The sequence below is a fragment of the Passer montanus genome, unplaced genomic scaffold (assembly GCF_014805655.1).
Source record: "Passer montanus isolate IOZ18808 unplaced genomic scaffold, ASM1480565v1 scaffold41, whole genome shotgun sequence".
NCBI lineage: Eukaryota > Metazoa > Chordata > Aves > Passeriformes > Passeridae > Passer > Passer montanus.
Window position 1 is genome coordinate 6459991 of NW_024368930.1, and position 24614 is coordinate 6484604.

The window sequence follows — 24614 nt, forward strand, 5'->3', positions numbered from 1 at the left end:
GCCATGCACAGCCCTCGCCAAGCGCTGGTGGTTCAGAAAGGGCCCTGACTGTGCTGGTGAAGAGCGGCCGTGTCCTGCCCCGGTGGAGCTGCAGATCCTGTGGAAGCACAGGGATATGCTGCTACGTGTGGGCTCGCAATGCGCAGAAAGGTCTTGGGAATCAGAATTCCCAGCACTCATCTCTAGGTGCACTCTGTCCTGGGGCAGGCTGAGTCACTGAGGGCAGAATCACAGGATTGGTAGGGTTCAAGGGCTTAGAGATCGTCCAGCTCCCCTTCAAAGTCAGTCACCTAAAGCAGGTGATACAGGAACTTGTCCAGGTGGGTTTTGAATACCTCCAGAGACAGAAGTATTGAACAGATCAGTGCTAAAGCTCTGGTGGGTATCTGACCCCCAGATCTGCCCACTAGCAAGCTGCCAGCTTGCTGTTCTTTATAGCAATACCATGGAGATTTATAGAGATTTATAGCAATACCGTGCAGCTCTGGGATCCCCATGAGCAAGAGCTGCTCCCTGGATGTGTAAGACACGTGTCAGTTCATCCCTAAAGCAGCAAAGGTGGTCCCAGACCAAAAGTGAGCCCTGGACCCTCTCCCTAGCATGACACCTTGAAACTTCTTGCCAACACAAGTTCCCTCCACCCCAGTCTGGAGCCTGTGCAGCACCTGGAAATCCTCCAGCCCTTGGCAGGGCCTGGCTGTGGAGTCAGGGGGTGCCATTTTGGAGAGGCCCACCTCTGTTAGGGAGGAGGAAACAAGCCCCAACAAGAGGACCTTCTGGAAATGTGCAGCTGCCTGCCCCGTGTGTGGGGTCGGGTCACGCCGGTCCTCGGCGTCAGAGACGCGCTCGAGCGGCACCGCTGCCACTGCCAGTGTGGTTTGTGTCGCTGCAACGCAGAGATGGTTCCTGACCACAAGTATGGCCGGGGACGTGTCTCAGATTCCAGAGCACGCAGTCACTGATGCCGAGCACCATCACCCCGTTGCTCCCTGCCCGGAGCAGGAGCCATCACCCTGCCAGCGCTGGCCTCCTGCAGTGGCAGCCAGCCTCACCCAGGGCCCACCCCTGCCTGCTTGGCAGCGGGTCCCCGAGGACAGAATGGCACAAAATCCCCACGCCTGCAGCCCTGCGTGCCTGCTGGGCACATCCCCCTGCCCCTGTGTGCCCGTGGCACATGCCAGCTCTGCAGCCCAAGCCTGCCAGCCTGTGGCTCCGCTCTTGCCAAGGGTTAACAGGACACAGCAGGCCAGGCGCTTGCAGAGCAGGGAGGGTTTCTGGCTGACCTTGGCTGGGAAGCAGCAGTGGCGTCGCTCAGCCCTGCCCCCCAAGCGTGGAGCCGGTGGCCGGAGCGCTCCCCAAGCCTGGGTGGAGGTAGATCCAGAGGAAACTCCACCTCCACGGGAGCAAACCTGCTATTGCAGGAATTCCCAGAGAAATTCCCGCTTGGGGTGATCTGTCAACGGATCCATGAACTTTCTTTTACCTCTTGTGAAAGCAGCTACTTGAATGTGCTAAAAACAGAGCAGGGGCGAGTCCGTCAGGGAGAGGCTGGGAGGGGGCTTTTGCTGACCCCTGCACACCAAGAGACTCCCTGAAAGTCTCTGTTTGTGGTGCCTCGCTGGCAGCTGCCCTTGGCAGGCAGATCTGGGAGAGCCAGGAGAGGTTTCCTGCAAAATAAAACCCCACAAAATCTCACCTGTTTTTTCCACTGGGCTACTGTATTTCCCAAGCAACTCTCAGCAGATTTGAACACAGCGAATGGGCTGGATCAAGTTGCTTCCACTATCCCCAGTAAGTTCAAGTCATTTGGAGATCAGCCATCAAACCCCCCCCTTTCTCTACTCCCAACCACCAGAGGCTTGGTCTGGTCCACTTTTGGAAAAAGCAGAGATGAGAGGCACTCCTGGGCCTGCCTTGTCCATTGACCCACCATAAAACCCACAGAGAAGCTCTGTCCTGAGACACCCCCTAACTTCAGGGGTGCTCAGATCTCAGGACCTCAGCAGGTCACTGTCTGGAGGACTGGCTGTCCTAAGTGACACACTGGGCTCTGAACTGGTAATGAGTGACCCCATCCAGAGAACAAAAGACAATCAGTAGCTGGGAGACCCTGAGGCAGGAGATGGGAGTAGCTGCCGTAGGCTTTGCCAGAGCAACATTTATTTTGAGGAGGGGTTTTGGTGTATCTCCCCACCTTTTCACCCTCAGCCTTGGCTGGAGGGCTCCCGACTGATCCTCTAACCATGCACTTGTGCCAGCCCTGGAATGGAGGCAGGGATCTGCCTTTTCTTCCCCTCCTTGCTGCAGCTGTATGATGTCCTTAATCTCCTAGCCCTGGCACTGGGGACATTTGACCCTAGAGCAGTCAAATCCTCCATTCAAACACTTAGGAGAATGTGGCATGAATGGTGACTTCCATTTTTGTCTGTCTTACCATGCTGTTTTCTCCTTTGAGGAGCCAAGGGACCTCTCCACACCTCCTCTTGTGGCACAGGCCCTCCTAACACAACAGAAAGCATCCTGGTTCCCAGGAGATATTTTAGGATCCATGCATGCCATTCTGCAAGAGCAGCCCACAGAGGCTCCGTGTCCTCCACTCCCTGCATCCCCCCACTGCATCTGACCTGGAGCTGCAGGTGAGCACCCGTGCCTGGGGACACTGCCATCTGGACCTCCTGGGACAAGTCCTACACCAGGAAAAGCTGCAGGGTTTGGCTACAGTGGGCAGCAGCTGCAAGGGGAATGTGGCCAGGACCACCCTGTGTGCTAGCCCAGCCTCTGCCACCCTGAGAAACGGGGAGCATGGAAGGGAGGATGCAGAGGAGATGATGGCTCCCATGGGCCCTGCTCATCGCGAGTGCCAGGGTGGAGTTTGGACCTCCAGCTTTGCAGATGCTCTTCTGAGACATTTTGGATTTTCCCTAAACCTCTTCCTCCTAATGATTTTAGTTATACTGGCTGCTGTTCAAAACAATAATGACAGGGAGAGGAATAAATGCTAAGCAGCAGCCTGTCACGCTTCATGAGATGCCCCTGGGGGACACTGGGCCAGACAAGCAGCCAGCCCAGAGCCATGCCAGCCAAGTGGGTGCAGGCTGCCACCCCACATCAGCCACCAGCAGATGGTGGGTCTGGGCTGGCCTGTGTGAGCGTGAGAGCCTCTGCAGGCAATCAGGTCTCCTTTCTCTCCCCCTCTCTGTCTCCTTTTATTCACCTCCATAAAACATAGGAAGTTCAAGCCATTCATTTTGCTATTTGTGTCTCCTTCCCCACGCCCCGGTTCCCTCCCTTGCCCCCTGCAGCCTCTCCTCTCACTGCTTGCCCAGCATCCTTGACCCTGAGAAGTCTGGTGTGTATGCACTTCCCTTTTGGCCCATGGAAAGCACCACTCTGAACTGGTGCCTTGATAAGTCTGCTGTGGGAAGGCAGGGGCTCCTGGGCTCCCACACAGGGCTTTCCCATGCAGCATTTCCTACGCTGTCCCTGCTCACCCATGCGATCTCCAGACCCGGGCAGTGGGAAGCTCTCTGGATGGCAGTGCCCCTCCGTGGCAGCAGGTCTGACTTCCGATCTCATGACTTGCTCTGTGTCAAAAGCCACAGTGTAGGCATCCTCCTGAGGAGTTGGAGGAAAAAAATTGTTGACTTCTTATAGGGTAACATGGCGCCTCTCAGTTCAGCCACAGCAAAGGATTGCAAAGCGCTCAAACACCTTCCTCTCAGTGCTTTTACAAGCAAAGCTCTGGTACTGTCTCCCACACAGTTTTGGATCAAGGGACCTGTGTCCTGTCAGCAAAGGAGCAAGCTTGTGGCAGATCACACAGGGTTGGGGTCGAGACCTCAGAGGGGCTGGAGACAGGGATTGACTGGCAGAGAGGGAGGAAGGAGAGACTCAGCGAGGAGGGCTGGGGCCTTTTCTCTGAAATAACCTCAGCATTCAGCCGTGCTTTGCCGGAGGGCAAAGGCAGCGTGTTCCCTCTTCATTGCCCTCATCCAGCAGAGCCAGGTCACCGCGGCTGTGCCGTGCCCTCTGCTCCCCGCAGCGATGGCAGCACAGATAAGGACCTTGTCCCGCTTATCGCCCCATCAGCGGCTCTGCAGCGGCTCCGCTGCCCCAGCCCGAGCACCGAGCCCTGATCTCATCAGCGCGCCGCACACTTGCAGCTCGAACAATAACCAACACAATTCCCAGAAATGCACAGCCTCCTGCTAAAGCCTCCCTGGGGGAAAGCATGCCAGCCGGCCTGTCGGCACCAGCACCGCCATCGCTGCCAGCCGCTGGCAAACGCAGCCCGCGGCAGCCCCAGCACGGAGGCACCCCTGCGAAAACAAGGGTGTGCTGGGTGGGGTGGAGGGAGAGGCCGAGCTCGAGTCCTTGGGGCCACCCATGAGCTGGCTGGCCTCAGGAAGTCCCTCTCCCTCTTGCTGTTTGTGAGCAGGTGTCTCGCCCTGTCGAAGCCACCCCGTTTGCATCCCTGAATGCCCACTCGGTTCACAAAGGGGCTGAGATGCAAAACTAAGCCCCAGCTGCCTGGGCTGGGGGAATAAGGGCAGGGGCATGGACACTCCTCACCTCAGTGGGGACCTGCAGCCTGGAGAGGCTTTTCCGCATCTCACAGCTTCCCTAAGTGTCTTAGGCTGACAGAGCCTTTCCTGTCACATTTGAGTAATTGCTGTTTCCACTTCCAGATGGAATATCTGGACACTGAAGCAGGCATGGCTGGATGCTCAAAGCAGGTATGTGACTTCTCTGAGCTGAGCTGGAAGTGGGAGAGGACCAGCAGCTGGCATGGCCATCCTTTCTCCAAGCACTTCCTCTGCAGCTCACCAGCCTGTCTTCTGCTCACACAAGGCCAGATGTGCCAGGGAAGCAGCACAGCACAGCAGCACAGCTGTCACCTCCAGACCTCACAGCAATGCAACAGACACATCAAATCCCCCTGCAAAGGGTGCAACCCAGCACCATCCCAGAGCTCACATGAGCGAAGAGCAGCACCTGGAACAGCACAACGGTGTTCCCAGTGCAGGAGGATGAACCTTGCAGTGTCCCAAGTGAAGGAGGACCTGCCTCCCAGTGTCCCTGACACGAGGTGCATTGTTCATGAAAGCACACGGGGAAGTCCAAGGAGGACAGACTCGCTGGCTGCGTTGGGCTTCCTGCCTCCTGGCCCGGCCGCCGCCTGACATCATCGCTCCCGGTGGGAATGGCCACCCTGGCCCCACTCGGTCCCTGACATTAGCCAACAATTTCCTGACCTCCTGTCCGGCTTTTCAGCCTCCCACGGCCCCCCATGGTGGGGAGGCTTTTGTGCCTGAGATTATAGATAGATAGATAGATAGATAGATAGATAGATAGATAGATAGATAGATAGATGATGGATAGATGCATGCCTGACTCCTGCCACCATGGCACAACAGCTGGCAAATCTGCATCCTCTTCCTCACAACCATGGGCACAATGTAGGTGATGCTGCCCATCACCTCACCATGTATATCCGAGGGTATGGGGTGGCATGGGAGTGTGTGTTCTCCAAAAATGCCCCATTCAGATTGACAAGGGCCAGGAAGGCTGAGGAGAATGAATGTGGGGGCAAGCAACATAGGTGTCAGGAGGATGCCTGTGAAACACACAGGTACTGCCTGGTGTCCGTGCACCAGCCTTGTGGAGACACCCACCTTCTCCCCATCATCCTCAAATCTGCCCAAGTGACAGCAGGGTCTGGATACAGTGTGTGCCATTTCACCCATCCACCCTGCAAACACTGGCTTTTCCAAATAAACACACTTTTTAGTGAAAATGTGGAGGATTGTGCAAGCCTCGGGCTGTTGCTGCACAGCCTCTCTTGCCTTGCAGCTGTGAGTTTTTCCCTGAGTGACTCCTCATGAGGAGAGCACAACCTTGGGCTGACGTGCTGCAAACCTGCCCTTGTCCAAACCCGCTGCCATCAGCACTTTGCTGCAGCTGCTTCCAGTGCTGCTGTAAGAGTTTTTCCTTTCAGCCTAAACCCCCACCTCTGGCTCCATCTTTCTGGCTCCAGCCCACTGGGGATGGAAGGCTTCTCCTTCCCGAATACAAATATAACTGTAATCTGCTAAACCCTGCTGTTGATCCCGACGGCATCCTCCTGTCCTGAGCTTTCCTACAGTGCCTTTTATACCGGTAATAGCACCAGGCTCCTTCTCCCATCATTGTTGACTCGACAATGAAAACTGTTTGTATTATTGTGTCCCCGAAGCTTTGCCAATAGCACATGTGTCCCGAGCTGATAGCAACAGGCTTTGGCAAGGCTGCAGCTCCATCAGATAAGAGCCTTTAACCTTATTTCTGCAGCTCGAGCGCTCCACGAAGGGCCATTCTGTCGTGAGCCTTTCCTTATCCTTCCCCTGAGCTTGCAGATCCACGGGCTCCATGGGCCAAGAAGAGGGGTCGCTGGCAAAGGGCAGAGGTGGAGGTGTTCAGGGCAAGCAGCCTGGGAAACAGCCTCAGCTTGGGTGAGAGAAGAGCCCTGGGGGGAGATGGAAAGACAGAGCTGCTTTCCCAGGCAATTTAAGGGCCAAATGCACGGCCGTCCCTTGTCCCCTGCCTTCCTCAGGGACCCGCTCCACCCCGCCGTGCTCCACCTTGGCTCGGCTCCCGCACACAGCAGGAGCGAAGTGGAGGAGAAACGCTGGAGCCCGGAGGCCCTCGCACGCTCCCGGCTGGCCCGCGAACAAAGCCTTTCCCTTGGAGCCCTTCCCTGCCGCCTCCCTCCTGCCCCGGCCCCCCGCGCTCCGCCAGCCGCGGGGATCCCGGCATCGGCACAGCCCCGGGGGTCCGCAGCATCCTCCTCATCCCACCCTGCATCCCTGTGCCAAACCCCGCCATGACTGCTCCCAGCATCCCCGAGCTCCAGCTCTGCTGCTGGGGGATTTTCCGAGCTGCAGCACAAAGGATGCTCTGAAATCAGAAAGCAAAGAAAATGATGCTGCCTGTGGCAAGCTTTAAAATCTCATTTTTAGGCAAATTTATGGGAGAGATGTCACAGTTCTTGGGGTTTTGAGCTGGAAATACAGCACATTTTCTTTCCCTTCCCTTAATGTCCCCAATGTAGCACCTAAAAGCAAAAGTTGTTCCTCTGCTGGCAAGGAGGGAATGCTGTCAGGTTCCTTCTCTTTATTCTTAGTGTTATTATTGTAATTTTTATTATTATTGTTGTTGTAATTATTATAATAATTCTCTCTGAGGATAGAAGCACTCTGTCAGAGATACATCCTGCCCTTTGCTGGGGAGATTGTTGTCTCTAAAGGGCCCGAGGAGAGGCTGGGTCGCCCATGCCCTGTAAAAGATGTGTAAAAACTGAGGCATGGAGCCACAGCAGCATCTACCCCACTCTGAGCCAAAATTCCTCTCCTCCATATGCATTTCCCTGTGTCTGTGTGAGGTGAGGCTCTCTCAGCAACATCCAGATTCTTTCTGCTGGGCAGCAAAAGCCTTGGTGAAACAGTGGTGGCCACACAATCCTGTGTGCAGTGGGGTGGGCTGCAAGCTTTGGCAAAGGTTCCCTGTCACTTCCAGGGATGCTGCAAAGGGCTCCTCCTCCTCCAGGCCTGGTTGTGGTGATGCTCAGAAATCAGGCAGCCACCTTCCTGTGAGCAAAACCAGCCAGTGCATGGAAACCTTGAGCAGAAAGCACTGGGATGGGGGCTGTAGGGGAAGTGGAGAAAGGGCAGGGGAGAGGAAAGAGGAGAAAGAAGGGAAAGAGAAAGGGGTGCATGGCACAGCCAGCAGCCATCTGCCATCTGCTGCTGCCTGGGAGGTCATGCCTCATGAGAAGTTAAAACCATGTCAGGAGCCAGAGCAGTTCCTGAGAACAGCAAACCTTTCCTAGATGGAGATGTCCTGTGCTGCTGGATCTGCCATCCCAGTGAAAGACAGCAGGGGTGACCCTTCTGCTGCCAGCCAGGGGGCTCAGTGCCCACAGTGGTGCCACCACCCACTGTCTCCCATGGGCGCAGAGGTTGGGAAGGCACAGAGCAGAGCCCTGTGAGAAAGGTGTATTCAAAGGGGAGACTGCACTTCTCCTGGGGATCACATCCTCTCCTGGGAGTCCCCAAGGCTGAGGCCATGGAGAGGGGCCATGCTGGAGCTGCAGATGGCTGTGGTTCTCATGGGCATGTGTGCTGCATGGCCACAGATGGGCAGCTCCAACCTGCCTCCCAAAAAATCCAGGCTCAGAAATCCTTCTAATTGCAGTTTTCCTTTCCTCAGCACCCAAAAGGAGGTCAGGCATCCCAAGGCAGCCAGCCTGGGCATGCAGAGGGAGCAGGATCCCAGTTCTTGGCTGCATCTCCTGCACAGACACCAGCAAGCAGCGTTTTCTGCCAACTGAAGCGATGGAAGCAGCGAATAACCCCGGCATGCCCAGGCTCTGCACAGCCCAACTGTCGGCCAGCTGCCTGTTCCTGGGAGGATGCAGTGCCACAGGCAGGGAGCATTTTCTTGCTATAATCAAGAAAAGAAATTGTGCGGATCGGAGCAGCTGAATGGCAGCCAAATCTGCTTCTCGGCGGCTTTTCTACACTCTGTATTCATGTATTTGGCATGAGTAGCTCTGCATTGAGGTAATTCATTAATGCTCAACCAAAAATGTGTTTATGGAAGTCTTGAAATAGTTGGTAGAACTGTAAGACTTTCCTTCCTAAAAGTCTAGGCTCTCTCTGTGATGGGAACTGGGTATTAAAGCAACGAGTGCTGCTGCAATCAGCTGCCAGGGAAGCGACTGCAGGCGGCGTGTGCCCTGAGCATTCTCACACGTGCTGATCTCCTTGTGCTGAAGCCTTTCCCAAGATTTAGTGTCCATAAGCACCATGGGTGGGATTTGCAACAGTTCTGCTCATGCTTGGGGTGTGGGGACCTCACCCCAAGTTTCTCAGAGAGCATTTTAGGGAGCAAACACAGGGTGATGTGGTTGGAAGTGCAGCACTCCGAGCTGATGGTGGGACCAGAGAGTCGGCTGTGCCAGAAGGGGCTGTGGCAGAGCAAAAGCAGGGGAAGGGGAGGCAGGACAGCCTTGGGGAGGCCCAAAGTCTCTGACTGTCACCCAGGAGGTGCAGTGGCTGCACCCATGCAGAGCAAACAGCTTTTTCAGGTTAGCAGTGGGTTTCGCTGCTCGCACAATGGATATTGCTGTTGTCGTTTCAGTTATAATCCTGTATAAACAAGGCTGACCTCTGGTTATTGAAAAGAGCTGAAAATAAAGACAACTTTCTCTGCTTCCTCAGATGCGGTGTCTGATTGCCAGGCTTGGCCGACACAGCCCACACCGTGCTCCCAGCTCAACCCCTGCAGCTGATGGCAACCTGCAGCCCGGCTGGCAGCAGGGCAGAGAGGCAGTGAGCACCCAGGCAGAGAGCCCAGGACACCTTCCCACTGACCCTGAAGCCCTTCACTCATCAGAGGGAGCTGGCAGCCAAAAGAAAGCACATGAGCAGGAAATAGCTGAGCTGGGCATTCCCTGGACTGGGAGTGGCACAACCACCCACTTTCCCCCACTTGAGTGGGTGTTTGATCCTGGTGGGGACACGGAGGATTTGTCACCCTTGTACAGGCAATGGCTGCAGCCAGGATGCTCCTGACACGGCTGCTGAACTCCAGCTGCCTCGCTCGGCACTTTCCAGCTCCACCTGACCCACTGAACTCTTTGTGCCCGAGGAAACCGGGCGCTGAGCTGGGCCCTGGAGCAAGGGAGGCTCCGGTGAACACAACATTTCCCAGAGGATGACTTCAGCCTCCCAGCAGGGCTCGCACACAGCCCCAGCCCTGAGTCCTTTGCTCTCCAGGAAGCGCCTTTCTTTGGGAAGCCTTTGTTCCAGCCAGGCTGGAGCAGCCCCAGCCCCAGGGGAGCCCCGGGACCTGCGGCACAGGGGCACCTCTCAGGGCACTGGGGGAGCTGCCAGCCTGGACCGTGCTGCACAGGTCCCCAAAAACTGTGTGAGGAACACCACATGGCCACCCCGAGGATCCCCATCCCCTTTGGCAGGTGTCACCTCCATCCCACCTGGCTGTGGCCTAATGATAATTATTCACTATAATTAATAACAAATCTCTTTGTGTGAAATCTCATTCACCCAAATGCACACACAACGGCACCGGCCACACTCTGCTGGTAATTGCATGGTGATTAATCAATTAGTGGTGTGAACACATCTAGAGGCAAGGCTGGTCTGTGTGAGCAGGGGAAGGCAGTGCTGGGCACCAGAGGAGGGTGCAGCACTTGCCCCCAGGCCCAAGGACCCATCCTGCCCCCACCCCTGCCCTGCACCCTCTGCAAAATGAGGATAAAAAGCAATTTTCCCATTGCAGCTTGGAGCCTGGCTACTGCTGTGCCACAGGATCCTGCCAGCACCCACCTGCCACCTCTGTTACCTGGATGCAAATTCTGGGGACAAGTCCCTTGGATTTGGTTGCACAGCCTCAGCCTGGGGCTCCTGCACCAACCCACAGGCAGCAGCAGCAGAAATCACCATCAGCTCAGCTGGCAACAGGCTCTTCCCTTCTTGCCATCCCCACCAGCCCCTCTTGGAGCCCTCAAATCCCTGACATCCCTGGGATGATCCAGGTGGTGCCACATCTATTTTTAGCCGGGTGGGAGCTCGGCATTGGACCTGGCTGGGAGAAATAATCGGGAGCGGGCGGGCTGGGGGCGGGGAGGGAAAATGCCTTTGTGCTGGGGAGCAGAGGCGGCCGTCCCGCCACGCTTCCTCTGCTAGGTGTGGTGCTGGGCTGCGCGGGATGCTCGGAAAGGAAGCCAGGGGCCGGGGTGGGGTCAGCCAGCTGCCAGCTCCATGAAACTGGGGAGGGAATGATGAAAAAAAAAAAAAAAAAAAGAAATTAAAAAACACACAACTCCAGAGGCTGTGTGCTGGACTGGGGTCCAGCTTGCTGATTCCAAGGCCAGCGGGGAGGGCATGGGGAGCAGGCACTTGGCTGGCACACACCAGTCCTGTCTCTGCCCAGGGATGCCCAGAGCTTCTTCCCTGGTGTGGCTGGTGGGGAGCCACTGGGTCACCAACACCCCACCTTCCAGCCCTGTGGGCAGCAGGGTGAAAGGAGGGCTTTATCCCCCACCCAGGAAAGACCCTGCAACTTCACCCCACACCTGGGTGAGGGGGCTTTCACTCCCTGGAGTGAGCTCTGTGCTGCTGGCTGCAGGGAGAGGGAGGGAGCAAAGCGGGGTGGCATTGTCCTTGACAGCAGGCTCCTCCCGGGGTGGCCTGGGGATATTTTGGGTGCTTTGTATCCAGGCATTTCTGCACCCAGGCATTTTTGTGTGCTTTGTGTACTGCTCCATCCCTCTTGCAGCTCTCCTTCCCCACTCTCTGTGCTTTGCCTCCTCCAAAACCATGCCACACTCCATGGCTCTTCATCCCATTCCTTTTTTTTCCCTCTCTGTTTCCTTTTTGCATTTTTTTCATTTTTTATCCCTTTTTTTCCCCCTTAATGATTCCCTAATGATGCAGAACCAACAGCAAATGCAGTGTAAGACCAGGTTTGCAGACCCAGTGAGAGTCTGGGTTTCATGCAAGCTTGAGGGTTGAAGTGCCTGGCTTTGCTCCATGGCCAGGAGTTCTCAAACCATCCCATCATAACAGAGACAGCAGCACCACCCTGATCTCTGCCCTCTGAACAGGGAGAGCATCCTGAGCCCAGGTCTGGAGTGGCTGCACAGAGCAAGTGTGGATGACATGAGGCTCTACCTCCCCTGTGTTTGCCCCAGCTCTTAACATCATTCCACAGCTAGGAAAATCAGAGCTGCCCCCCTCCCAGCCTGCTGCAGCTCATCCCCACCACATCCCAAATGCCAGCTGGTGCCACCAGGTCCAGCCCTGGCTCCAGGGCAGCTCTGAGCACACCTGGAGGCCAAGGATTCTGCAAGGGCCGTGGAGCAGGCCACAGAGAGGATGGGATCAGGGAAAGCACCACATGCTTGGCTGAAGCCTGGCAGAAGGGGGATGTTCCTACCAGCTGCCCAGACTGACTCCCCCAAAGGCTGCTCACTTCACTCCAGGCAGCCACAGGTCCCAGCGTGAGAGTCCCCAGATCCCCCAGCACCCACCTTGCTTCTCCCAGAGCAGGGACAAAGAGCAAAGCCTCCAGGGGCTCTGCTCTGGATGGCAGCAGGGACTGCTTCTCCACCAAAGCAGTGCTCCAGCTCCCTCTGGATGGGGGAGAGAGGAGAGGAGACTCCTTGCAGCTGTGTGGGCTCTCCTGTGGACTGGTGCTGATTTGCACTTTCGAAATTTTAATGAGAAGCTCCAGAAACGTGAAGGGAATCTCACCCGAAACCTCTGTCGCTCCTGGTTGATGATTGAAGAATAAGTGAGACACGATTTTTAAAATTAATTTTTTTTAGAGGCCTTTGTTTTGTTTAGGGTTAACAGCAGATTGGCTTGTCCAAATCACTTCCAGACACACAGAAACCATGGCATGCAATACCCCATGGCTCTGAGAGGCTGGAGCTGGGCTCTTGCGCAACCAGTGCCCCAAGTCTTCCTAAGGCTGAGGTTCACATTTCAGGCTGGGGTCTAGGGCATGTCCACAGCCAGAGAGGGCCTGGGGGCAGGTACCCGGAGCTGGGACATCTCTTCCAAGTCAGCCCCGTTGCCCTGGGGAGGTCACATTGTGCCAGCCAACCTTCTCGACTGCAAACGGATCCCGCAGTAACTCCCAGTGCTAAGGGCAGGAAGGACCTTCAGACCACCTAGGCTGACCCTCGGCACTGCAAATCCCTGCTGGATGGCAGCCAGGCCAGCGGAGCAGTGACCTGGTGGCAGCAGGGGACGTGCTGCTTTGCTGTGGCTGCCCGTGGCAGCGTGCTGTGGGTGCCCAGCCGTGCCCAAGGCGTGCAGCCATGGCACAGCTGTGCCAGCCCTGCAGGCTGGCTTTAGCCACAATCTCCTGGCTGATGCTGAGCCCCCCATTCCTCACCAGGGCCTGGAAAACACAATGCTTTTCATGCAAACGGCTCTTAAGGAGCCGTTTCTTTGCCTGACACTGAAATTCCCACAGAAAATTGCCGGGGAGAGAGGGCTCACCCCTGCCTTCACCCCAGGGCTGCTCCCAGCCCCGGATGGGGAACGCTGGCCAAAACACACACACGGAGTCAGTCATAAGAAAAATAAACGCCGAGCCCTGAACATCCCTGTGCTCCTGCACACAGCCTGGCAGGCGAAGCTGAACGCTCCCTGCCTCGGCACCACGGGTGGTGGGGGGCGAGGGCAGGGCACAGGAGCAGAAAAGGGGCTCGCAAAGAGAATTAAAAAAAAAAAAAAGAGACAGAGACATAAAGAAGACATAAAGACCAAGAGATAAAAGACAGAAAGACAGAAAAACAGAAAGAAAGAGAGAGAGAAAGAGAAAAAAAAAGAGAGAAAGAGAAAAAGAGAGTAAGAGAGAGGGAAAGAGGAGAAAGAAAGAGAGGGAAAGAGTGAAAGGAAAGAAAGAAAGAAAGAAAGAAAGAAAGAAAGAAAGAAAGAAAGAAAGACCAAAAAAAAAAAAAAAAGAGAGAAATTTAACAACCCTTCTCCTTGGACAGAAGGGAATGGGGCAGCAGCTTCCACACCGGTCCCAGCTCGGCCCTCCCCGGGTGGCTCTTCCTGCTGGTGCCTGGGGACGCCCCCCTTCCCTCCTCCTCCTCCCCCTCATCTCCTCCTCCTCCTCCTGCCTCTCATCTCCTCCTCCTCTCCCTCTCCTCCTCCTCTCCTCCCCTCGCCCCGCTGATTGGTCCAGCCCGGCTATATTTTGCCCCTTCCAGCCCAGCATCATCCCAAAAGTTTTTCCCTTCTCCTTGGGCAGAAGGGAACGGGGCAGCAGCTTCCACACCGGTCCCAGCTCGGCCCTCCCCGGGTGGCTCTTCCTGCTGGTGCCTGGGGACGCCCCCCTTCCCTCCTCCTCCTCCCCCTCATCTCCTCCTCCTCCTCCTGCCTCTCATCTCCTCCTCCTCTCCCTCTCCTCCTCCTCTCCTCCCCTCGCCCCGCTGATTGGTCCAGCCCGGCTATATTTTGCCCCTTCCAGCCCAGCATCATCCCAAAAGTTTTTTTTGGGGGGAAAGGGGGGAAAAAAACAAAAAAAGACAGGGAAAAAAAAAAGAAAAGAAAAGAAACCAAAACAAACGCAGGCGATCCCGAGTCCCCCGAAGGCAGGCGAGGGAAGCGAGCTGCGGGCGGCTGCTCGGCGGTGCTGGACCCGGTGGGACGCGGCAGGAATCCCGATTCTCTCTCCGGCACCCGCTCGGGTCGGACACAAAGTGCTGTCTAGCTGGAATGAATATATCTGAGTCTAACTACTGCCGAGAGGAGATATCGCAACCCCGGGGCGACTGTTCATGGGTCACCGCCGCCGTGCCGGCCGCTGAGCCCGGGCTCGCCTTCCCGCGCCCCCCGGGAGCCGCCTCCCCCGCCAGCCGCACGCCCAGCCCCGAGCCCGGCTTCGCCTTCGGCCCCGGCCCCGGCGGCGCGGCCCCCGGCGCGGCCCCCAGCCGCACGCCCAGCCCCGAGCCGGGCTATGGATACAGCCCCCCGGCCGGCCGCCCCGAGGGCAAGGCCGCCGAGGACTCCCGCATCCGCCGGCCCATGAACGCCTTCATGGTCTGGGCGAAGGATGAGCGCAAGCGGCTGGCGCAGCAGAACCCCGACCTGCACAACGCCGTGCTCAGCAAGATGCTGGGTGAGCGGGAGCGGAGCGGGAGGAGGGCTGGGATGCGGGAGTGTGGAGATGGGGATGCGGGGATGCTGCGTTACGGGGCTGGGGATGCGGAGGTGCAGGCTGGGGATGCGGGCTGCAAGAGTACAGGGCTGTGGGATGCAGGCTTCCAGTGCCAGGGACATGGGGATACGGGGCTGGGGATCCAGGCTGTGAGAGTACAGGGCTGTGGGATGCAGGCTTACAGAGCTGGGGATGTGGGGCTGGGGATCCAGGCTGTAAGAGTACAGAGCTGTGGGATGGGGAAGATATCGACCTGAGGAGAAAGGGATGTGGGAGTACAGGGCTGGGAATACAGCAGTACAGAGATACAGGGCTGGGGACGTGGGTTGTGAGAGTGCAGGGCTGCAGGATGAGGGGGGACAGAGATCAGAATGTTGGGGTACAGGGCTGGGGTTGTACAGGATGGGCGGGTTTGGTTCTGATAGTCCAAGGCAGTGGGATGCAGGGCTACAGAGCTGGAGATGTGAATTGCTGGGATAGTCAGGGATTCAGGGCTGGGAGTGTGGGATGGAGCGGTACACGGATTTGGGATGTGTGCTAGAGTCCAGGGTTGTGGGATACAAACTGCACAGATACAAGGCAGCGGGCTGGAGGATGCAAGGATGTGGGGTTCTGCCAGCCAGGCTCCAAGGGTACAGGACTGCGGGATGCAGACTACACGAATATGGGGGTGCAGGAGCTGGGGTACAAGGATGGGGTGCTGTGGGATATAGAGCTGGGGGATGCAGGGCTATGGGCTGCAAGGGTAAAGAGCTCCAGAACACAAGCTTTAGGGATGTGGGATGAAGGGCTACCAGTTGCAGGTTGCCAGGATGCAGGGCTGCAGGGATGCAAGCTGTAAGGATGCAGGACTCTTGGATGGGATTCTTGGATGCAGGACTCAGGCTGTGGGATGTGGTGTTACAGGATGTGGGAATATGGGGCTGTGGGATGTGAGGATGTGAAAACACAGAGCTGCATGTACACAAGATGCAGGGAAACAGGGCTGCGGGATGCAGAGATGCAGGGCTGAGGGGTACACAGCTGCAGGGATGCAGGATATGGGAATACAGGCTGCAGGATGCGGGATGCACGACTATAGGATGCGGGATGTGGGAACACGGGAAGCAGGATATGGGTAAATGGAGCTGCAGGATGCAGGACTACGGGAAGCAGGATATGGCCAGACAGAGCAGCAGGATGCAGAGACACGGGGCTGCGGGGTGTGGGGATGTGGGATTCAGGATATGGTGCTGTGAGTTTTTGGGATGGGTGATTTGCACTGCAGAGGTGCAGGCTGCGGATGCGAGATGCAGGGAAGCAGGGATTGTGGTCTGTACCAAGGGGCAGCGGGAGGCAGAATCCCCAGCCCTGGCAGAGGGGTTCCCATTCCACGTAGCCCCATTCCCCCACAGCACTGAAGTGCTGGGCACTGCCAGAGCCTCCTTCTGGGACAAGGGAACAGCCTGGCTTGGGAACCCATTCCCCAGCCCTTCCTGCTGCCAGCAGTGGGACCCCGCTCAGGTGCCAAGACATCCACCCCTGGGCTGCCTCTCCCTGGATGCCCCCGTGCCCTGGCCAGTGCCAGGTGGCTGAGCCTCTCTCACAGAGCTTCTCTTTCCTCTTCCAGGCCAATCGTGGAAAGCGCTGAGCGCCAGCGACAAGCGTCCCTTCGTGGAAGAGGCAGAGCGACTGCGAATCCAGCATCTCCAGGATCACCCCAACTACAAATACCGCCCAAGGAGAAAGAAGCAAGCCAAGAAAATCAAGAGGATGGAACCCAATATCCTCCTGCATAACCTTTCCCAGCCTTGCAGTGACAACTTCAGCATGAGTCACCATGGCGGCAGCCAGCCGGGCCACCCCCAGCCTCCCCCACTTAACCACTTCAGAGAACTCCACTCCATGGGGTCGGATATTGAAAACTATGGCTTGCCAACTCCTGAGATGTCTCCCTTGGATGTCTTGGAACAGACCGAGCCGGCGTTTTTCCCTCCGCACATGCAGGATGACTGCAACATGATGCCCTTTCGCGGCTACCACCACCATCACCAGATGGAGTTTCCCCAGGAGAAGTGCATGGGGCGGGACGTGGCCGTGCCCTACACGCAGACCCCCTCACACTTGGCCGACGCCATGAGGACTCCCCATCCCTCCAGCCTTTACTACAACCAGATGTGCTCGGGAACTCAGAACGGGCTTTCCGCCCACCTGGGCCAGCTGTCGCCCCCGCCTGAAGCCCACCACATGGAGAGCGTGGATCACTTGAACCAAACCGAGCTCTGGACAGACGTTGACCGCAATGAGTTTGACCAGTATTTGAACATGAGCAGGACTCGTCCCGAAGCCTCGGGCCTCCCTTACCATGTCTCCCTGTCCAAAGTGACTCCTAGAAGCATCTCCTGCGAGGAGAGCAGTTTGATATCTGCCCTGTCCGATGCCAGCAGTGCTGTTTACTATAGCCCCTGCATCACCGGTTAGGTTGACCCCACCATCCAATGCGTACACCAGGAGAGCCCCGACTCTCCTCTAAAAACAAAAAGCCATCCTCCTTTAACCACGAGCTCCATCATATTTAGAGTATCTCATTAAATGCATCGCTTTCTTGTTTGTTCTTTTTTATTTTGATTTTTTTTCAATTTTTTTTAGAGACAGACCATGCTGAACTCACTGATATACCATATAACTATATAACACAGATAGACGCCTTTCCCCGCCGTGCTCCCCGCTCCAGCCCTCGGCAGGGCACATCTCCAGCTCCCGCCAACTCCAAGGGGCATTTTCAAGCCAATTCCTGTAAATCCTGCCTGAAACAATCACACCAGGATGAGCCAAAGTGTGACCTGTCCCCAGTATTTAACCCAAGGACAGGTGAACTTTTAGGGGGGAAAAAGCTTTTAGAAAGACTTTGCCGGGGCTGTTAAAGAGTCGGCGCCCATTAGGGGTGGGCTTTAGGACAGTTTTTACTGTATTCTCAGCAATATATTTTAATTGGGCAACAAAACTATATTTTTACTAAGCATTTTTATATATAAAATGGTATTTAATGTCTTTGGGGTTTTTTTATTAGACTTTTAAAAAAGAAATCAAGGGATATCCATGAGATCTAAAGCATTTATGTAGCAAAGCTGGATTTAAAGAAAAAAAAAAAAGGAAGGGGGGAAAAAAGGAGATATTTTGTGAAAAGGGAATGCTAATGTAAATATTGAGGAACAACTGACTGGAATTTTGTACAAAAGAAAAATATGACTGCAAACACTTTTATTGTCTAGAACTGTATGGAGAGCAAACTGTTTTATTCTGGTTAATTATTAAAACATCTTCATATAATTGTTCCCATCTTGTGTGCTTGTTGTGTGAACACATATTTTCCGCAAATACATGTTGTCCCAACCATTTCCAGATTTTTGTATCCGTTGATTAATGTTTTGACAACCTGGCAAATGTATTCATTTCCAAGCTGCCGCCCGCCCGCCCCGTCAGCCGCCTCGAGCTCCGCGAGCGCGGCTCTGCTCGGCTCGGCACGGGACGGTGGCTTGGGATGGGATGGAATGGGATGGGATGGCATGGGATGGGATGGGATTCTGGCAGCAGCCCCACAGCACCGCGCCGTGCCGCCCGGAGATGCTCCCAGCAGGAAGAGCAGCTGTTCTCAGATTAAAATATAATAAAACATGTGATATCCTCCTCCGAAACGAGCCTTGGTGTGGTCATTGTTTTGGCAGGCTGGCAGCGCACCGATGCGTGGTCCCCGTGGCTCACCCTGTTTTCCCATGAAACCCCCCAAAAATAGAGCCAAGATGCTCCACTGCTTTCTCTCCAATCCTCAGAGCTGGAAGAAAACTCCGTGTACCAGAGCCTTTCCTCCTCCTGGCCTTCATTGGCTGCTTCCCGGCTCCAGCAGCGGCGGATCTTGCCGAGCCATCACCATGCCCAGCCGGATCCTGCTCAGAGCTGCTGGTGCTTTGCTGGAGCTTCATCCCCCTCCTGTGAATCACTCTATGATTTACAGGGAGCTTTTTTGTTCAATTTGAAAAGGAGGAACAACAATCTGTTGCTTAAAACCCGGTGGCATCCGTTCCTTGAGCGCCGAGTGATTTAAACCAGGCTGATATCGCCAAAAAAGGCTGTTTAAAAAAAAAAAATTTTAAAAATTGAATAGAAGAAGAGGTTTTTTGTTGTTGTTGGCAAAGAATTGCCTTTTAGGGGAAATGGATATTTAACAAATGACATTAATTTTCAAGCTTCTCCTAAATTAAATTCACATTAGTGTTAACAGGACTCAATCCTGACTCACTTTTTTTTGCTGTTGTTGAATGTGAAGCGCTAATAAACGGGACCACTCCGGGGGCTGGCGACGCGTTCCCATGGAACGCCACAAAGGCGCTTCATTGTCTTTCCATATACAGTATGTAAAAAGGGGGAATACATGGAAAAATGACCTCACTACCTACACGGGAGGGCTGGCGGGCGCCCGGCGGGTGCCAGAACCCGCGCTGCAGCAAACAAACACAACACCAAATGAGAAGCATCCTGTGCCGCCGCCGATGACTATGAAAGGAAGCAGCCGGCTATGGGCTCCATCCCGAAGTGGCCTGGGAGGAAGGAGATGAGGGAGGGGGGAGAAGAAGAAAGCCCTGAGTTATTTTCCAGCTCCCAGCTTCCAGGTACCTTCCAGGCATGGATGCGGTCACTTCCTGCGGTTCAAAGCTGCGGTGAGCAGGCTGGTGCTCGCCCAGCTGCTCTGCTGTGCCGGGGAGAGCCGCTGTCCATCACATCGTGGAGCAAACGTGAAGTCACTTTTCTGCAGCAGAAATTCTCTTCTTGCCCTGTGGTTCAGGCTGTGCCAGCTCGCCGTGGTTTTTCAATTGAAGGAGGGTCAATTTAGATTAGATATGAGAGGTCATTAGAATGAGGATGGTGATGCACTGGCACAGATTCCTGGAGAAGATATGGATGCCCCATTCCTGAAAGTGTCCAAGACCAGGTTGGACTAGGCTTGGAGCAACCTGGTCTAGTGGAAGGTGTCCCACCCCATGGTAGAGGGTTAGAACTTGATGACCCTTAAGGTTCTCTCTAACCCAAACCATGCTGTGCTTCATGCCCCAGGATGCTGCTGTGGGGCTCAGCAGGTACTGAAAGCTGCAATGGATGGTCATGCCCATCCATAGCTGCATCAAGGATATATCACTTTGAAGCCACAGCCACTGTGAAAGCCCCACCTTGCTGGCCAGCCCTACCCCAGGTCACAGGGAAGCAAAAGAGAAGGGAAAGGAAAAAAAAGCCCTCCACCTCTCCACAGTCACTGCTGCAGCCTCATGGTTTAGCCATGGCCAGGACAGGATTTGTTCCCCTCCAAATCCAGGGTTTGGTGAGACTGGTGGCACAGGGGCTGATCTGGCTCCATCAGGAGGACAGAGGGCTCAGCTGAACCTGGGAGAGGTGCTGGGTCCTTGGGAAGGGTGCTGGCACCTTGATGGGTTTTAACCACACCAATTTTTTTACATATTATTTTTATAATTTTATATCTTGTTTCATATCTTATATATTAGTTCTATGTCTATCCGTATTATTTTCGTACGCTAGAATTTATTTCATATTTTTGTATATTTAATATTTTAATATATTTTCAATCTTTTTGTATGTTACTTTTATGTATTTTTGACATACATATTATTTTTATCTTTCCCCTGCCCCTGTCCCTGTACAGCTGCTCTGGGGCCAGGAAACCATCCCCCAGTGTTTTCTTTCACTGCATGCCAATGGCTCAGGTGTGACGTGGGACTGGAAATGGCTGGAGCTGACATAGTTTGAGGATGATTTCACTGCCGTTATGGCTCAGGCTGGGGCTGTTACTGCACAGCCCCTTCCGATTTTTATGACTTAATCTCTCCAAAGCTCAAGGCCGGATGGTTTTGGGCTGGGGAGGAGGAGTGAGGGGCTTTTAGCAGGTCGTTACGGCAGAAATATGGAGAAGGTACTTGACAGGTAAATGGAAAACATGACAGCCCATCCCGCTGGCTTTCCCAGGATGCAGGGAGAGGGGGAGGCGATGCCAGGTCCTACCTGGGCTTTATGGGCAGCTGGCATCTGCTCTGTGTCCCCTGGGGGTGAGGGGCAGTGGATTCCACCTGTGTGCAACTGTGCGTGTGTCCCAACACATCCGTGTGCAAACCTGCACGTGTGCAAGCATTGGTGTGCATGGATGTGGATGGGTGTGCAAGCACCTGTGTGTTCCTGCACCACTGCATGCACCATGCTCACATCCATCCATCCCTGTGTGTGCTATCCACGTGTGCAGGCATGTGTGTGTGCACATCCCTGGATATCTGTGTGCCCGCATCTGGGCAGGTTGTGCGTGTGTGTGCATGTGTGAGCGCCTCTGCACGTGTGTGCTGCTCCTTTTTGCGCATCTTTTTTGTCGTCCCTTTGTGTGTCTGAGCCTGCACATGCATCCACGAGTTCCTCCACGTGTGTCCATGCGTGCATCTCTCCGTGGATATGTCTGTGCTTACACGTAGGCGCATCCATGGGTGTGTGTGCATCTCCATGTATTCCTCCCTCCATGTGCCCGTGTGTTTGTCCATGTCCATGTGTCCATGTGCACACACCCGTGTGTGTGGGTGTGTGTGTGTGTGTGTGTGTGTGTGTGTGTGTGTGTGTGTTCTGCTGGAGGTTCACAGATCAGCTTTATAGACGTTCTGGATTTTTTACAGTGTTACGGAGTGCTCGATGACATCACCCACCCAAATATTAAAACCTCATGTGCCAGCCAGCCCAGCCCGGCAGCGTTGGGCTCCGGGCTCGCTCTTCCCAAGGCTGAGGCTGTGGCACAGCCGGGGGCAAACGGGATGCACAGGGCTGCAAGTGGCAGCTCCAGGGCAGCCCCAGCCACCCCAGCCCAGGGCTCACCGTTGGGGAGAGAACACTGACACATCAGCGTTGATGAAGTCATCCTGGCTGGGATGAACAGGAATTAGAGCCTCTTCATCCCCGTATTTTGAGTCTTTAACATAGGGGCACTTCTGGGAAAAGGAGCAAGCTGCCAATGCTGGTTCCTCACTGTGGCACCAGGCAGCTGCTCTAGACCAAGTGATGGGAGTTATATTTTTCCCCCTCTTCCAGAAAAAAAAAAATTATCAAAACCAAACCTGTTTGTGGGAAACAGCTCCAAAACATTTCCTGACTCGAGAAAAAGTGCATTGGAAAAAAAAAAAAGTTTCCAGATTTTTTTCGATGGGAGGCAAAACCTTTGGAGAGGTAACAGCATTCTGTGGTGGGAGGTTAACCAAAGGGAAAAGGTTGAAATGCAAAGGTTTCAAATGTTCCCAGAACAACCTTTCCTGGTCGAGCAGAAGCAAAGTTCCCAAGCCTTCCCCAACTTTCTTCTTTGCGGCTCAATTTGGGAAAGGAAATGTTTGGAAATCTCAGTGCTCCTTGCAGACAGGAAAGGCCCCGTTTCCTCTGCGCCATGCCCAGAGCTGCCTGGCAGCAGGAACACTTGGGTGAGGCTGGGTGCCCGCCCCACTCTGCTTCCAGCAGCAGGAACTCACTGCAGGCAGGGGAGGGCAGCTGCCTGCAGGTAACAGGAGTTGGGATGTCATAAATATTACAGGTTTTGCAAAAGAAAAGAAAAGAAGCCAGCAAGGAGTCCTTAATGTGCCCTGGGAAATCTGTGCAGCCTGAAATGCTTCAGCACTTTTATTGCTGTGAAGTTCAGCCTCTACATCCCTCTTGGAGCTTTGTTTGCCCCCACCAGTCTTGTCTTCACATCCCTTCCCCTCCTTAGGGCCACCACAAGCCCGTGGACCCTCAGTCCCCAGCCCCACACCAACATCTGCTCACCCAGCACCGTGCTGGGCCCCATGAGGAGAACAGGTCCTTGTGAAGGAGGTGGGTTTGGGCCTCACTGTGTGAACCATGAGGGGCTTGGGGGGCTTCTTCTCTTCATGGGCTCTGAGCCGACTGAGCCCCACAACATCTGTCAGAACCGCTTTGTGCTTTTTTTCTGAGGTGCTTCAGCAATGCTGTCAGGTTCTGGGAGGCCAAAGGGTCATGGAAAGGTTGGGAGTGTTCTCCAGAGGTCACCTAGGCCAATCCAATCCAACACAACACAATCCAGACAGCACAACCTAAGGCAACCCACCCAATCCACCTAATGCAATAAAGCCAAACCCAACCCAGGCCAGCACAACCCACCATAACCCAACCAAAACAATCCAAGCCCAAAGAACCCAACCCAACTCAACCCAACCAAACTAATCCATTCTAACCAATCTCAGTCCAATGTAAGCTATCCCAAGGACCCAGTCAACCTATCCCAACATAACCCAACACAACCCAACCAACCCAACTGAGCCTGCCTAACCCACCACCACCCAACCATCCTAACCCAACTTCCTACGCAAGTTCTAAATCAAGTCTCCCCATCGCCTCCCGCTCAGCCGAGCTCAACCTTTCCGGGATGTTGCAGCGGTTTTGGTGGGAGCCTCTCCCTCCTCCTGTGCTCGGCAGCCCAGGGAGGTTGATCCCTTCAGGGAACTGATTCACGTCCCCCCACCATCGTGGGAGCGTCACAGAGCGTCTGAAGCTCGTCAGGAGAGTCAGGCCAGGCCGCACGGGGCCGTTCTGGGAAGCCATCCAGCCATCCGCTGCAGAGAGGAGTCTGCCTAAAAATGCCTCTGCTGGCTCCCCTCCACGCTCCGACCGTCCCATATGGAACAAATGTACATTTTCCATCAATTGTTTGTATTTTGCATTTAAAGAAAGAAGGGGGAGGGAAAGAAAAGCCAGCAAGCAAGCGGGCTGCACATATACGCAAAGCGTCGGTGACAGCAGATAGGCCCCATCGCGGAGAGGGAGAAACACTGGCCGGCGTTCAAGAGACTCAAACGTATGGTATGAAACAATAAATTTTAAGTGTGTTTTGACATATTTGGTGGTCTCTGCCTCATGCTTAATGAGCATTGGTCCACGTTGCGGGGGAACTGCACAGCTCGGGTGGCTGGCAGGCTGTGCCGGGCGGGGGGTCGGTGGCCAGCGAGGCCGGAGGCAGGCGTTGAGGAGGTCCTGGCATGTGTGTCCCAAGGGAATGGGGGTGTGAAGGTCCTGGCATGTGTGTCCCAAGGGAATGGGGGTGTGAAGGTCCTGGCATGTGTGTCCCAAGGGAATGGGGCATGGGGGTGTGAAGGTCCTGGCATGTGTGTCCCAAGGGAATGGGGGTGTGAAGGTGCTGGCATGTGTGTCCCAAGGGAATGGGGCATGGGGATGTGGCACCACTGACTGCACTGGTGTGCTCGGAGGAAGGGATGCTGTGGGTAGCACAGTGCCTCGGGAGGACAAGCGATGATGCCAGCTTGCAGGAAGAAGCACCAAGAGGTAGAATTGGGTTAAATTTGGTCAGGAGGAGACACACAACAGGGTGGAGACGTCCCAGAGCAGCATCCCTCACCTCTGCATGGCTTGGGCAACCTGTGCTCCCATCTCCAGGCTGGGTCCCAGCCAGGCAGAGCTGCTTTGCCTGCAGGGAGACCGTGGGCTCCCACATCCCATCACCACAGCGAGAAAGCCCGAAGGGATGGGCAAAGCAGCAGGACAAGGGAGTGCAGCCCTCCCGCATCCCGCGCCCTGTGCCAGGCTGCCCGGCTCCCCCCGTCTGGCAGGGCTTGATCAGAAAGATGGACATGAAAGTGGAGCTTGGCTCTGGTTTCTCTCTCATTCAGAACATTCAAAAACTATTAACTGTGGTGGGGGTAAGCAGGCAGCTGGTTTTAATATCGTGCTCTTCCAATTGTGTTGGGGTTTTTTTTTTCCCCTTGCTTTTCGCGAGCACTTTAAGTGACATGGTTACATGTATTTGATTAAAAAGCTGTAATTCAACGAGTGCATTTTCT

General features: G+C 55.0%; 1 protein-coding gene across 1 annotated transcript; it reads left to right on the top strand.

The window, feature by feature from the left end:
* Positions 1-14067: 14067 nt before the first annotated feature.
* On the top strand, positions 14068-18056 carry SOX18 (SRY-box transcription factor 18). The gene is made up of 2 exons (XM_039719343.1): positions 14068-14703; positions 16352-18056. The coding sequence occupies exons 1-2, from the start codon at positions 14301-14303 to the stop codon at positions 17200-17202; spliced, it is 1254 nt and encodes a 417-aa protein (XP_039575277.1). The 5' UTR covers positions 14068-14300; the 3' UTR covers positions 17203-18056.
* Positions 18057-24614: the final 6558 nt, after the last annotated feature.

Bases quoted from the DNA above. Each gene is read 5' to 3' on its own strand.
- SOX18 (XM_039719343.1), top strand. From the start codon at position 14,301: ATGAATATATCTGAGTCTAACTACTGCCGAGAGGAGATATCGCAACCC. The intron at 14,704-16,351 runs GTGAGCGGGAGC...TTCCTCTTCCAG, and splicing joins CGTGCTCAGCAAGATGCTGG to GCCAATCGTGGAAAGCGCTG.